The sequence below is a fragment of the Cavia porcellus genome, unplaced genomic scaffold, assembly GCF_034190915.1.
Source record: "Cavia porcellus strain 051 isolate PalLab524CR breed Dunkin Hartley unplaced genomic scaffold, mCavPor4.1 scaffold_29, whole genome shotgun sequence".
Taxonomy (NCBI): domain Eukaryota; kingdom Metazoa; phylum Chordata; class Mammalia; order Rodentia; family Caviidae; genus Cavia; species Cavia porcellus.
In genome coordinates, this window is record NW_026947512.1 from 19468328 (window position 1) to 19483721 (window position 15394).

Here is a 15394-nt window from a genome sequence, read left to right on the forward strand (position 1 = left end):
AAATCAGTGTTGCAAACTGTATGAGCATCAACTCCAGTAATTAAGAAGCTTCCAGGAGATGGGGTGTGGGAGGTGAGGGGTCCAAGCAGACCAAACTTTGTTTACTGAACCCACATTTATTGAGTCCTTTGCCCAGGACAAGCTTACATGACTTTTCCTTCCCTGTCTCCCAGGGCAGACTGAGCTTCCGGAGGACTGGACCACTCTCCCATTTATCCTGCACCTTCAGCTGGCCCTGGGTGGGTGATTGGTACATGTTTTTGAACTGATTGTCAGCCTGAGATGCACAAGGAGTTTCTGCCTTTCAAGGGGCATTGGAGATGACTAGAATTTAAGGTACAGAGAGTAGGGAGGGTTGACAAATGGGGAGGGTCATGGCACCGAAAGTTTAACATGCCTAACCAAGGAGTTCAACTTTTATCCTATTGGAGGGGGCGAAGGGAACAATGTGACTGTATTCTAGAAGATCTTTGTGGCTACGGTTTCATGAGAAGGAAGAGGAGGCAGGGACACTGTCACTAAGAAGAGACTGTGCAAATGAACAGGATTTCAAGCCCAACCCGTGAGCTTGAGAGGGATGAGAAAGGCTGTTTCTCATATTCCAGGGAGTGAACAGAGGTTCCCAGGGGGGCTGTGGGACACCCCATGAGTACCAACAGTTCAGCAGAACCCAGACCTGGACACAAAGACCTGGATTCTCACTTGAATCTCATGAAAACATAACTCCTTGAGCCAAGGATGTGTCTTGAGGACTTTTGAAAGCTGAGGAAACACAGAGTCGGAGCGTTACTAGGTGATTCTTTATCCAAGAGCGTTGGGTCTGCATTTCTGGAGGAGTCCTTTTGTCCTGACTGGCCATTACTGCCTAGGCCCTGCCTTCTTTGCAACCCCCATAACCTTGAACACTGCGAGGGAGGTGACAGCACCTGGAGTTCCTCAGCGATGATCCCGCCTGAGTGATGCCCTTGGACCACTCCTCAGTGAGACACAGCACGATGACAAGCCAAAATGTCAAGAAAGGAGGCAGGCAGAAGCTGAGGACCCTCCCTTCCTCACAGCCCTGTGGCTGCCTTCATGGTCTGATGGTTGACTGAGATTTTTTGAGTCTATGAAAAGAGATTTTGGTTTGTAGTAAGCAGTTGTGCTCAGTCTTTCAAAAATATTAAATGTAATCTGAGCAACTATTTTGAAGATGACATTATGCAATATAACAATTATTGTTAAATTCCTATAATTTTGAGATCCTATATCATTAGTTTTGTTGTCATTTTGTTGTTGTTTCTTGCTTGTTTGCTTTTTGATTTTTCTGTGTTTTCTTCTCAAAATAAATAAATAAATACATGCAACGGACAATCTAAAAAAATACTAAAATGTCTGTTCTGTGTCAGGAAAATGCTGGGTAGACCCTAGTGCTCTTCTCCCCTGAACAGCAAGGGGTGTAAAGAGGAGAGGCCAGTGTTGTGCACTGTCTCACCCTCTCCCAGCTGCCCCAGCGTGGCATTTTGGAAATAGTGTGCGAATTAGGGTGTGTCTCCCTGACTGTACACATTCCTATACCAGTCACTCTATGTTTAAGACATAAATTGTGCAAATGGGTTTTCCAAAACAAGACCAGCTTCTAGAGTGGGGCTAGTACTGTGGAACAGTGCCCTGCTTGACATGTATGAAAGCTCCTTTGGTTTACTTCTATCATAAACTCCTTGACACTCTCTACCCAAAGAAGACGAACAACTCATATGGCTAGGGATCCATTTTGAACAACTTTTATTATACGTTTAGTGTTTTCTATACAAAAGAAATCAGTTTTTTTACAGTGATTCAAAAAAAATTCTGAATAATTTGGCCTTTTCATTGTTCATGCAGTCAGTTTATAAGTCCATGTATTAGATGGTCCTCCACGGCCCAGAAGTCTTCCCTGCTGAAGGTCATGTGTGACACCCTCAGATAATGCATCTGTCGCCAACAAAATTGGTTAATGCAAGGTCACTCGTAAAGAGGAAAGAATGTGATGTGAGAGGGGTTAAAACAAGTTGTACCATGAGAGTTACATGTTTAACCAACAGAAAAAAGATCAGACCAATGTGTGGGTGGGTGGGAATGTGGGAGAGTATAGACACACAGGGAAAAAATTTTCCCCACTGAAAAGAACACATGGGGGTGGTGGGCACAGAGCAGGAGGTCCTCCAGGGTCCAGCACGGTTGGGGGTGGGACCAGGAAGGAAGGTGGCCGTGTAACAGGCGACTGATGCTCAGCTCGAAAGGAGCAAGAGGTTGGCAAAGAGCTGGGGAGCCAGGCAGAGGGACAACACTGACTGAGGGCATTGCATTTGGGAATCCAAAAAAGAGCGCAGGTCAGGGTCATCTGAACTGCATCGTATTTGCAAAAGAAACACAGTAGTGCACAAAATTCTGGATCACTTCTCCCAGATTTTTGTGTTTATTGCTTCACTGCAGTCTTTACATCTGTTGAAGTCCAGCCCAGCAAATGCCAGGGTGGCAGGTTTGCTGAGTCCCACTGCCTCTTCACCCCACGGCCAAGGGCAGAATGGACAGAGAACTCCACTTCCAAGGGATACAGTGTGCTCAGGGCATGATGTGTGACACACCAAGAGACCCCATTCTGTCCAGGTTTCACAATCATGAACTCATTCTAGGCTACTGGCTTGGGGGCTGCCCATAACTGCATGGCTGGGTTAAAGACCGGTGTTACACAATGACTGATCTCAGACTCAGAAAAATCCTTTTTCTCTCTCATTTGGGAGCTTCTGGGTGATGCGGAGAAATGGTAGAGAGGTTCCACAGGGTGGAACCCAGGACAGTGATACCTGTCTCCAAAGAGGCAGCTGAGGGGAGGTGAACGGCACGGGGCAAGGAACCAGAAAGCCCAAGGTCAAGGCCCGGTCCTACCTCGACTCACCAGCTCGGCCTCTTGTGCCCACCCCGTTACCCCTGCATTTTCATTTCCTCGTCTGCACGAGTCACTTCAATTAGCTCAGCACTGAGATTCCCTCACAGGCTGAAATCTGAATCTGTCCTAGGCTAGATGTTTCATTTCTATTCTATCATCATGGAACATCCATTTAATACTAACGGATGGATAAAAGAAGCCCTGGCTTCGGGCGAGGCTGGGGACACTGTTACGTGGGTGATGTGCCTCCTTCCCTGGGTTCTCTCCTGAAGGTGTCACAGGAAGGTCATTTCTTAGTAGAGGAGGAAAAGAAAGGGCACCTCCTTCCCTGGGTTGTCCAGGGTGGGGGCAACCACAATCTTGGCCTGACTCACATGGGGTAGCCTCATCTAGATTAAGGGAAAGGGCTGTCCAGGAGTTTAGCTCTGCCCAGTTGGCCTGTGCCTCAGAGCACATGGAACCTGCTCCTGTCACTTCAAGTTCTTTGCTTCCCTGGCTCCAGTCCTATTTTTCTTTTTTGAGTCAGAGACCTCTTACATGCTGCTCTTAAGCCACCATGCAAAGCTCATGCAGGGTCCTTGGCTTCACTAAATCAAAATCACCCTGTGTGCCAAACTGGGTGAACCTCACCACACTGTGGGCTTGTGTTTGGTAGAGACTGGTTACACTGGTGACCACCCCAAGATGTCATGGTTGGAGACTGGGAATCTGGCATTCTGGGAACCTGCTGACCACTGAGCCCCAGACCCTCAGAAGGCTGACAATCTTGACCTCTTTCCAGTGTCAGCAAAGCAGCCCCACAAAGGCTGAGAAAAAAGTGTCCCTGCTGCTTCCCTCAACGGGCAGTTAGAGATATTCTAAGACTCAGTACAATGTTCCAGGAGGAACCACAAAGAGCTGCTGCCTGTGCCACTTTTAGGGAGCATTTCCTGCTCCCTCAGATTGCTCTTCCCCTCTAGGCTCTGCCACAGGAATCACCCCACCAGGGTCCATTCCTCGTGGCCTCTCCTCTTCCCCAAACTGTGCATCATGCCCCCACACAGTCCTTGACATTACATCTCTTGAGCCCAGATATGGACTCACTCTTTGCAAGATGCTGTCTTGCTGTCTGGACTGATCCCGGCTACAAGCATAGTACTGCAAAGGCTAGTCTGCTGCATGCACATGTATGTGCACACATGGGTGCTACACATGGCAGGGAGCCTGTTCCTAAGGTGGAAACCCACACTCACTGTGGCTGACTGTGATCAGGGATACTGGGAATGCCCTCCCTGGGTCCGAGCTGATCTACCTTGCTGGGGAATAAGGCGAGTACCACACTGCTCTCAGCTGTGTGGTCACTTTTCCAGACTTCAGGACTTCCCAGGCAGGGGATGGACCAGATGCCTCCAACCTCTCAGGTAGCGGAGATGGACAAGGGAGGAGGATGGTCTGGTTCTCCCTTTACTTTAAAGCCGGTCACCTCCATAATAGCAAGGAAGGGAAGGGTAAGTCTTTGTAAAGAGGGGGACAACTTGTTCTAACCTGGCTTCCCTGCTCTTCAGGTGGCCCATGCCCTTTGTGCAGGGAAGTATTCAAAGGAGGGTCTGAATGGGCACCAGAACACAGAGAGATTAAGCAGCTTGCCCCAGGGGGTAGGACTGTTCCTCAACTTGCCAGCAAGGTCATGACTTCTGGTCCTGCCCAGAGTTGCTGAGCAGATGGACCACACTCTCGCTGGGAAGCCTCTTCCTTCTGGCCTGGAGTCATCAGTAGCTCAAACAACAGAGCACAGAATGCTCCCAACTCAATGGCCCCTGTGGCCCAGAGTCAGTGACAGTAATGTCATCTCTACATGGGCAGGGACCGTATCAGACCTTGGTCACCAAAGTATTCAGGCAACAGGCCTCAGCCCAGACTAGATGCTCACCGAGTATTTGACGGATGGATGGATGAGAGTGCAGGCAGCTACCAGGCTTAGGGCTGAGCACATTGGTGGCATGGCGGCCTTGAGTCACTGTAGAGTGACTTACAGCTTTTCCCCTACACCCAGCCAGACAGGCCAAAGCACCAATGGTACTGCCCACTCCTGACATTGTTGGTAATGTTTGGGGGTATTTTCTTGAGAGACCCAGCTGGCAGGGAGTGCTGGGCAATACTGGTGTCCTGCTGAGCTGTGGTGGACTCAGAAAATGCCTCCTCTTTTCCTCAGTCCCACAACCTTATACCTCAGAATCTGATCCCTCTGAGAATCTGCCATCTTTGCTTGGGGAAAGGCCCAGATTTGCTCTTGCCTGGGGGACTGTGATCATGTGGTGATGGGGGGTAGCTGTTAGCTCACACAAAACACTCCGTGAGAAGACGGTATAGCTCATGGCAGGACTCTGAGATGGGATGCAAAGACAACCCGAGAACTCACCTCTCCCCCACACCCTCAAGGCAGAGCCCTTCCAATTATCAGTCTACCTGGCAGACTTTCCTGAGATGAAGGGGTAGAGATACAATGACATCTAACGTCCCTTCCTACCCTGGGAGGCTGCTCTCAGTGCCACAGGCTCACCAGCATGGACATTGCAGTGCAGAATGAGGACCTGAGAAACTGTCCAACTTGCTCAGGTCCAAAGCATTTTCTGGGAAGCCAGGCCCTTTAATTCAGCTCACAGGCACACCTCCCTGACACTCCCATCAGGTACATGGGCCGAAGCTACAGGAATGCCTACCTGCATCCCTGCAAGTGTGGGAAGAGAGCAAAAGGGTGGGGGACCCTGAGCTTACTCCCCAGCTCCCTCTTTACCCTGTCCCTTTTCATCATGAGAGAGCTGTCCCTCGACCTCCTAGGCAGCACACCTGGGCCACGTCTTGGGCCAAGGAACCATTACACACCCCTGGGTTCAAGCAACATTACTGGCTCAGCTTCGGCCTATGATTTCTTACCTGCAGACAGTGTGTGTGTGTCTATGGGCTTGACCTTCAACTGAATGATTATTAAGTGATGCAAGCATTGCTAATACCTCTGTGGCTTAAAACATGTGGCAAATGATGGTTCAATAAAGTCTCTGAAGGACATAGCCCTGGTCCTGCCCAAGAGGCTCATATCAGTGGCAGGTGACCCATACTTGGGGATGAGCCTAACCCTTCTGAAACTGACTCCAGCCACAGGAGCAGCTGCAGGGGAGTACTCGGGCTCAAGCTCTTCCCCTCTGCACATCACTGAGGCTAGGTACCTTTGGTTTCACAAACGGATTAGGTGGGAAGGATGAAGGCAGCACCTTCGCTCTGAGAACTGCAGATCAGCAAGTGTCTCCGATTGGAAAATGGTGAGGAGATGCGTGGAGTGGCTGCTTCTGGTCTTGCAGGGACACTTGCATAGGCTGCCCTGATCCTGAGACAGACATCACTGGAGGCTTCAAGGCTTGCAGGGATGGGCTGGGGACCTGGGAACTCCAGGGACAGATCAGAGCTGCATAAGGCATATGAAGAGCATCAAGTCTTCCCCAGGCGGGGCGTCACAGCACTGTTAGTATGGTGTCACCTCAAGGTCCTCCTATAGGTGTATACCCTAAAAAAGGATAGACAGGGGCAGCAGTCCCCATCTACACACAAAATCAAGCACAAGTTTCCATATCACACAGAACTGACAGAGGGGAAGTAACTACCAGGGACGGCACAGAAGCAGTGCTTCACCGCCCCTAACGCACCAGCCAGGCTTCTGCACGCAGGGCTCTATCTCCCTGAGGGTGGCAGCACAGACCCCAGCCAGGTGCCCCTATTCCAAACACAGCAGGTGTGGTCCTCTTTCCTGCATCCCAAGTGTCACTGATGTCCAAACCCGGCCCTTCGCTTCCCTCTAGAGACACACAGTTCCCGAGGGACCTGGCTCCTGACTTCTTCTGCTTGAGGTCCAGTCACCGCAGTCCTGCCCGTCGGTACCTACTCTGAGCCCCCAACTTTGCCTTCGAGAGTCAGTGCAGCTCATTCTCCGACACTCCAGAGGCAGGCTGGGGGAAGAGTGAGGAGCAAGAGGTAAACTCGCTAGCTGAACCAGAGAGAGGCAAGGAGGCCTGCCATCCTCTCCCTGCCCAAATACTGTCACTTTCCAGAAAGAAGCCAAGCCCAGCTCAGCAGCCGACAAGGCCGCGGCAGATGGGCTGGGAGCACGGGGAGGCATATGGAGAGAAAGGCATCCTTCGGAAACACGTTGGCCCGGCGGTGGTTGAATACTACAGCTTTTCTCTCTGTCCTGATTCGGATCATTCCTTTGTCTGTCCTTGTGGTTTCTTGGGGAGAAGCCACCTATCTTTTCTTTTCCAGGGACACTTCTTACACAACAGAGAAAGAAAGAGGGGAGACACTGGGTCTGCAGGGAAAGATGCACAAAGGAAACAATGGAGAGAATGGAAAGTACCATAACCGACAGAAACGGGAGCGTGTGTGCCTGGGGGGGCAGTGTGGTGGGGCACGGCGAGGTCGGGTTCCCTCCAGCGAGCACTGCCATGGCTCAGGCTCTCCCATACTGGCGGCACACAGCGGGGTGGGGCTCAATGGGAGGGGGCCTGTGGGTAGCTGGGTGGTCGCTGGTCCTCATGGTGTGGCAGACCTCCGTATTGTACCCTTGTCCCTGAAGGTGGTGGCGGCTTTGTGGTAGGTCTGCAGTGGCTTCATCTCCCTCTCTGCCCTCCTCCCACTTGCAAAGTAGTGGCTGTGCCTGGCGGCCTACATTAGGCCAGAGAGTAGATGGCATTGACGGGTGACGTGGCCTCTGAGCTCTCGTTGCCCTCTGTTTCCTCCTTGTCCTTTTTCACTGTGTACTGGCCAATGAAGGAGCCATCCTCGTTGAACTGACCCTCCCCACCTTCGCCGTAGTCCACCAGGCTGTCATCACTCTCCTGCTGCTTGATGGTGCCGTCCAGAGACGTCTGGCTGCCCTGCAGGGGCTTGTTGTCCTCATCACTGGCCAAAGAGAAAGACAGAGGATCAGGGCCCTGCCCCTGCCGGCTGGCTTCTCACTCACTATACATCGGCCCTGCACAGCTCTGAGGATGTGGACCTTCGGGTCACCCAGTTCTTACCCCACTAGTGCAGTAGCCTCCACTAAAGGAAATCTGACCCAGGGAGGACAGATGTCTCCTCTGAGGGGTTGTTTCCATGACACAGGGCCACTGTGCAGGAGGAGCGGCACAGCTTGTCATGTGGGGTGGCAAGAGTCAGGACAGGGAGTTCTGGCCCTGACTCTGTCACCCTGTGGCCATAGCCTGTCCAGGGAAGGTGGGAACAGACCACTCCCCTCCGCACCACTTCCGTCTCAGTGCTGGCTCAAGGATGTGCAGTTTATCTGCAAACAGCTGCTACTGCTTGGGATCCAGCAAGTAAAAGGTGGGGTGGCATGAGGGAAGGGCATACAGAGGAGCACAAAAGGCCAGCGCAATCGAGAAGACAGCAGCAAGGCCTGGAGAACCCCACCAGCCCCCTTGGAGGGGGACAGCTGGCTGTGTCTGCTGCCCTGTCTGGGTATCTGCTGTGCTCCCAAGGCCCCGCAAAGGCCCCGCATCCCTCCCTGGCTGGAAAACTCTCTTTGCCCTTTAGGCTCAGAGGGGGGACCAGGTGCTGTTGGCTGCACTTCAGAGGTGAGATGGCGCCCAGGCAGGAGACCGTTGTGCGCCAGCAGTGGGGGACTGGGGCCCGGGAGGTGGGCCACAAAGATTCTTACTGTCTAAGCAGACACGTGACACTGCTCCCCACCCTTGAACCGCTCCCAGCCATCTCAGTGCCTCCTAGGTGTGGGGAAAATGCCCAGCTGAGCTGCCAGTGCTGCAGGCAGCACCTTCTAAGAGCAGTGGTGGGCAGACAGCTGCTGGGGAGGCCCTACATGAGTGAGCATTAGTAGATGGAAAGCCATTTGCCTCCACCCTTACAGCTGAATACTGATGTCAGTGTTTGGGAGGACAGTGGCAGAGAGGCCAGCGGGTCTCCAGGTTGCTCAGAGTTTGTGCCGGAAGTGGAACTCTCTTTGAGAACCACCAGATGCTCACTGCTGGACCCCCCCACCCTATCTGCATATCTTCTTTCTACTGTACCCTTCCTGGGGTACTGCAGGGCATGAGGCCTGTGTTAAGTGGCTTGCAGAGATTCTTGTCTGGTTCCAGGCACCTCAGCTATCTGCAACCACGGACAGAGATACCAGCAGCAGAACAGAGGTCTTTAGTAGGCCAGGCTCTTAGTTTTGGAAGAAGAGACCTCTCTTGAGGAGGCCTGAATGAAAGGGTGGCCTGGTCAGCTCAGCCTCCCAGAAACCTCGAAGGTCTAGGAGGACAGACATGAGACAGAGGGGTACAGCCCCATTAGAAAGCTGCACCAACTCCCTCTTCCTCCCAGGAAGTTTAGTTCTTCCTCTTCCTTAATCATTTCAGTCTTTTCTCAGCTTAGAACTCTTGCATGCAGCAAATGGGGGCTCGGATGGCTGTTGCGCAAAAATGCATGTGGTGCCCACATGTGCATGCTCCCGTGTGTGCCTCAGTGGGGCAGGGATGTTGTTTTTGTTTAACAAAGGGCAGTGCATGAGGGGGTAGCTTCTTCCAGTGCAGGTTGCTGAGCCTGTCCTTACCTCTCTACTCTGGCTGCATCGAGGGTCTGGGGGCAAGAAAGGCTCATGGCCTCTGGAAATGAAGGCCAGGGCCAGGCTCTTAGCCTGTAGGAAGTGGGGCCTTGCCAGGACTACTGAGGACAGCCAGAGAAGAGGGAGGGACCTCTCGTGCTGGCCCTCTTTGGAGGTTCATGGGGATACTGCAGCTAGCTGGCTGAGGACGGTACAGAAGCTGCCAGGTGGACAGCAGCTCCCCACACCCCAACATCGATCTGATATTGCTTGCTAGGCTGTTTACGGGCAGTATGGTAGAAGCCCAGAAAGGAACAGGAGAGGTCAGAGGAGGACAGGGGTGGCCTGGGCCTGGATAGTAATCAGGCGGGAGTGGAGAAGGAGGGATCTGACCAGGCATTTCCTCCCTCTTGATTTGGAGTGAGGGTCTACTTGCCATCCAATGGACAGCTGACAGTGTTAAGTCCAGATGCAAGGGACCCGCACAGCTCTGAGTGGGGGCGCAGGAAGAGGACAGCAGCTGTAACCAGCAGTCAGTCCCAGTCCTCTCCAGCCCCACCACTAGGTCACTGGGGGCTGGCATGGCAGTTTGGGCAAATGTCTTCTCAGGGTGCCTCTCCAAAGCCTGTTCTAGCAGACAGCCTGGAGCTACTGCCAGGTTCAGGAGGAGAGGACTTGGAATTCACATTTCCTTTCACTCCTTTGGGACAATGGCCTCTCTGGGTCACCCTCTTTGGGACTTGGGGTGGGTGCATGCAGACAGGAAGTCTGAAGCTGAGCTCACTGTGCAGTGAAAACATGGAAAGACACACACAGGAGCCCAGCACATTGGAGCTGTGCACCTGAGTGGATGAAGGGTCATGTGTTGAGGAGCTGGCATGATCAGGACACATGGCTGCTCTGAGCACATGCCCCTCTCTGAGGGAGAGGCAGAGGTGACATCCCAGTAGGCAAAGATATAGATGCAGAGGCCTTGTGGCTAGGCCAAGCTGCTTTGAGGTGAGGAGCTTGGGGCAGTGAGGACAGCTCACAGGGGAGAAGGCAGGTCACACACCTGTAGTCAAAGGAGCCATCCTCTTCCTTGGGGTCTTCCGGGCCCAGAGGAACATCCTTCTTTTCTCGAACTTGGTCATCAAGAAAGGCAGACACAAACATAATGATTAAGAAGCAGGCTCCTCTCCCCAGGGCTTTGCTGGGTGCAGCCCCAGAAGACACTGTCCTGGGTGCAGTGACACTCTTTTTAATACCCTGCCGTTGTGTCCCCTCTACTTTCTGTTTCCTGAGTTCAATCAGCTGCAAAGTTGATTCTGCCACTTCCTGTTCACTCCTGGGAGGCTTCTCACATCCCTGCAGACAACCTGCATCTCCTCCCACCCAGCTCCTCATTACTCCTTCCCGGAAAGTCTTCTCAAGGGAATGGATCCCTTCTTTTCCTTTGCCAAGGGCAATAATACTCCATGGTCCTCCCCCTCTCTTATTCTACTTGGTATTATAATTATTTGTGTACATTTCTTATGCCCGTAACAGAATGCTGGTTCTTTCCTCAAGAGTGGGGGCTGTGTTTCTTTAAAGCTCCTGGCACTCCACCCTGTTTAAGGAGGACACTCCTTACTCCTAGGAGATGAAATATCCTCCTACCTGTCCTCACTCTCTGGCTGCTCTCCTTCCTGGAACCTCCTCCCCTGCATCACACATCAGCCAGGGCCTGCTCGTGTGCTGTGCTGTGCCTCTGAGACCACTATGATGCTGAGGAGAGACATCTTTCCCTCTGCTATCCCTGGCACCTGGGCACTCTTTATGTGCCCTTCTTGAGGAACATGGCTAGATTATCACCCCTACTTTCAAGAAATGGAAACTGAAGTGAAGAATAGTCGTATCACTAATTAGTAGACCTCGGTGAAGCCCGGGGTCCAGGCCCTGTGGTTGCTGAGTTACTCATCTTCTCAGTACATGAGAGAGCTGCTCTGAAGCAGAAGGAGAGATGGGCAGTCTTGAAGAGCTTCCTGGGATGGGGCATTTTCTAAATGGGCAATGGCTCAGTTTATCTGGTGAATCCCTCAGGTATCCAGGTCCACCTGGGACAGGGAATAGCTCAGTGTGTCTGTCCAAGTTTTAATGTCAAACAAAAGGCTAGACTGCTCCCTAATTCTGGCTTTCTTGCATATGTAAGAAAAATAGACCCAAAGCAGAAAATCAAAGTGAAAGGAATCACCAGCAGTAAGAACTGCAGAGAGCTTCCTAACTTTGCTCTCTCAAGGCCCCAGGGTCTGTGGGTGCTTGGTGGGGGGAAGGAAATAGGAAAGGATCTCCCCTCCTCTCCTTTCTGTTTCCTCTCTGTTGAGGCTGGTACTGTTCAGAGTTGGGGAGCAGGAGCATCTGGGGAGCGTGCAGCATGTCTGGTGACGGGGCTCCAGGGCAGAGAGCAATTTCATTCTGCAGTTCAAGATTTTTGCTCTCAGAGTTATCCATTACCCTGTCTCCTGTCACCCTCCCCACCCATCATGGACAGATGGCTCTCTTGCCCATTTGGAAAATAATCAATATTTTCAGAAACAAGGCCAGAGGCCCTTGTCTCTGATCTTGGTTTGTCTGGGCTGGAGGATGTTGAAGAGATCAGAAGAGAAACACTTTTGCAGAAATTTAGGGGAGCCCAGAGCCTTTTAAGGGAGGAATAAGTGTGGCAGGTCCTCCATTCACGTGCCTGCAATTCCTCTTTGTCCCTCTCTCTGCAATCACTCTCCTGGGTGTGACGTTCTGTCCAGAACCCTCTTTTCCCCAGCCTTTCTGACTTGGTCAAAGAAAATTTTTCTCTGCCTTCCTCCTTCCCTGGGACTCAGGATCCTAATGAGATTTGAGCTAAAAAAAGCCAACTTACTAAGCAGATGGGTGGTGAGTCAAGGGCAGGGAAGGTCATTCTCAGTAGGAGTCAAGGTTCCTTCTATCCCCTCTGGAGCTGCCTGGACCAAGCCAGCTGCCCACCCCGGGCCAACTTAATTAACTCCAGGGCTTGCTGGCAGCTCTAAGGTGCACAGAGCAGGTGAGAGGACCATCACCATGCCAGGCCCCCAGCTCTGGCTGGGGACCTGCTGACTCACAGGAAGGATCGCTTGCTCGTGCTCACCTGGGTACTTGCCGCCTCTACTCCTCTTGATGAAGCAGACGATGAGCAGGATCAGCACCAGGAGCGCAATGGCACACATGAGCCCGATGAACCAGCCCTGGGTGGCGATGTCCGCGTGGTTGTTGGTGTAAGCTGGCAGGGAGGGCAGGAAGCAAAGCCATAAGTGGTGGCACGGGGAGGAGGCGAGGGGAGGAAAGAGGAGGAGCACAGCTGTTTCCTGTGGCTGCTTCTCCTGGAGCCTAACTCGGCCACCTAATAACTCTCTGGCCCCCAACTACTCCACTAAAGGGACAAAAAGAAAACTGTTAGAGAGCCAAGGTCAAAAGGTCAGAAAACAGGCAAAGAAAAGGGGCAGGGAGCAGAGAAGCAGCAGAAGGCCAGACAGGCTCTGCAGGCGGGAAGGTTCCTAAATGGAGGCACAGCATCCTTGAGAACCCCAGCTGGTCGCGTGGAGTGGGGCTGAGAGAAGGCCAGGGCTCCCCTGTGCAGTCCGATTCCCCTGCAGAGAGCCTGCACATTTTCTACCAGGGGAACAAAACTGTGGTCACCCCACGCACCTGCGTAAGGACACCCTGCAGGCCCATGCAGGCACAGAGTGGCGACCCTGCCCACCAGTGTGGCCCCAGAGCCATGGCAGCTTTGGCAGTGAGTCCTGGGTCAGGGGAGGTCTAGGGCGGCCTGTGCCTTTTTACACCTCCACGGCTGGATTGTGCACACTGTGGTAGCAAAGATGATCCAACTATGGGGGCCTCCTAGTCAGGTCAACCACAATGCCACATCCTTCCAGGTCACTTCCACCCAGGGAAGGGGCCCTGGTGGCCTGTGATAGGCCCACTTGCCTCCTCCCAGACCCTGGGACAGCAAGGTGCTCTTGGTTCATGCCTGGAGACCTGTCTCCAAGAGCACAGGGATGGGGAGGGACAGGCCAAGACTTTTGTACGGTGTCTCCAATGGCCCAGGGCTGGATTCGGGGCTGTCACAGAAACCAAGACCGAGGAGGGGCTGGACCTAGGGGACAGAACACAGCCAAAACAGCCCTGGGGCCGGCCCAGCCCTGAGCAGCCTTGGGAGGGCCAGACAACAGCAGGGCCTTGGGGGAGGAGCACAGGGACAGGTGGGGACAATCCCATCCTCCATCCTTCCTGGGAGCAGACACGGCAAAGACCCACAGGCATGCCCTTCCGTGCTGTCCAAGCTCTGTCTGCCCAGCGTAGCCTGGCCGTAAAGCGGTTGAGTCTGTAAGAACACGGCCTGTGGTTACCCTGAGTGACAGAAACTGTGGAGAGAGGTCCATCCCTGCTCTGCTTCCTAGTGGCAAGCCATCCCCAGATAGCATCGGAGGATCTTCTCCAAACCACATGCAGGAGTCAATCACTTCCTGCTTTCATCCTCAAGAGCTTCTCACTGCTGATGCAGAAAACTTGACCTCCCTCATTCTGAGGTGTCAGGCTCTGTGAGAGCTGGCCCTGGCTACCTCTCTAGTTCTCCATCTTACCTTCTGGTTACTATTCATGACCCAGTCACACTGGCCACTTGCATTTCTGCCTCAGGGCCTTTGTACTTTTCTGCATCTGCTGCCTTGGAAGCCCCTCAGAAATACTTTCCTGGACGTTCCCACACGTTACCTACGTCAGTCCTCACCACAACCCCATGAGACGCAGAGAAGCTGAGTGACTTTCCCCAGGTCACAGAGTGAGTAGATGTGACCACAGGCTGTGTGCTCCTCTCTGCTCAACGTCACCTGGACTCGGGCCAGCCGGCAGGTGAGTGCCTGTGCTGGGGTCAGTGTTCATTCCCAGGGCTGGAGCAGAGCTCACACCCACAGCTGGGAGGTGAGCCCAGGACTCCCTGTTCTTCCCCTTTCTTGGCAGCCTCCCTTAAACCCAGCCTGCCATCTCAGCCCTCAGGTTGGTGCCCCCCGTGGGTCTCCTGGTATGCCTGCACAGCAGGGCACTGTGGGAGGGAGACGCAGAGTGAGGCGGTACAGGTGTCCCCCTGCACATTCCTGCCACCAGCCATCTGTCACAGCCCCTCTAGCCAGGCCTGCAGCAGCCCACCCAGCACCGCCCCAGCCCCCGCACTTTCTGATTCCTTCCTTTCTGCACCTCTAAAGACCTCACTGTCCATGGGTGCTCTGCAGCCCCTGGCCATGCCCAGCCCCTGCAGTTGTCCCCGTCTGTGTGGGAAGACTCTCTCTTCTCTCCCTCCAAAGTGGTTCCTTCCATGTAAGTGGGCCCCAATTCACGCCTTCGTGGGTCTCTCATTCCTATAAGAAGCCCTGAACACCCCATCATGGTGCATTTCTTTCTCGCTGCTGTCTCCTGTTAAACACATTAGGTTCTGTAAAACAAAAATCCTCAGGGAGCCCCCCACCCCCACCCCAGCTCATGCACCAGGCAATGTCTTCACCTCTCTCGGCTCCAGGTTTCTCTCTGCCACATTTTGCTCCATCAAGTTGACTTCAAATCTCTCCACACCAAGTGCTTCAGCTATGGCCACTGCGTGGACCTGCCCCAAACCCACCTCTGTACCACCTCAGCCATGTGCTCCCGCCCTTTCCAGCCACTGATCCTTTCATTCACCTCTGCTGTTCCTGCACCGACTCTACAGTGGTGGCCCCAGCGCCGCCCCTGCTGGCTCTCTGCTTGAATCCAGCACGTGTGCCTTCCTTCTTCTGTGGCTTCCCCAGCTCCACAGCTCTGCCCGCGGCCTTGAGCTCTCCCTGTTTTTAGGGGCTGCTCTTGCTTCCTCCAAAACATCTCACCTTGGTGCTGTACTCTACAGGAGTCCTCTC

General features: G+C 53.2%; 1 protein-coding gene across 19 annotated transcripts in view; it reads right to left on the minus strand.

Moving 5' to 3' along the window:
* Window positions 1–1747: 1747 nt before the first annotated feature.
* The window catches only part of Nfasc (neurofascin), a 164023-nt gene continuing 150376 nt past the window's right edge, over window positions 1748–15394 (minus strand). For all 19 annotated transcript variants that reach the window (XM_005005879.3, XM_063240064.1, XM_013157892.3 and 16 more), the window contains 3 exons: window positions 12601–12732; window positions 10534–10603; window positions 1748–7837 (listed from right to left, as the gene is read on the minus strand). In XM_005005879.3, the coding sequence (XP_005005936.1) occupies window positions 7606–7837; window positions 10534–10603; window positions 12601–12732 (434 nt within the window). In that variant the 3' untranslated portion in view covers window positions 1748–7605. The remainder of the gene's footprint in view (window positions 7838–10533; window positions 10604–12600; window positions 12733–15394) is intronic.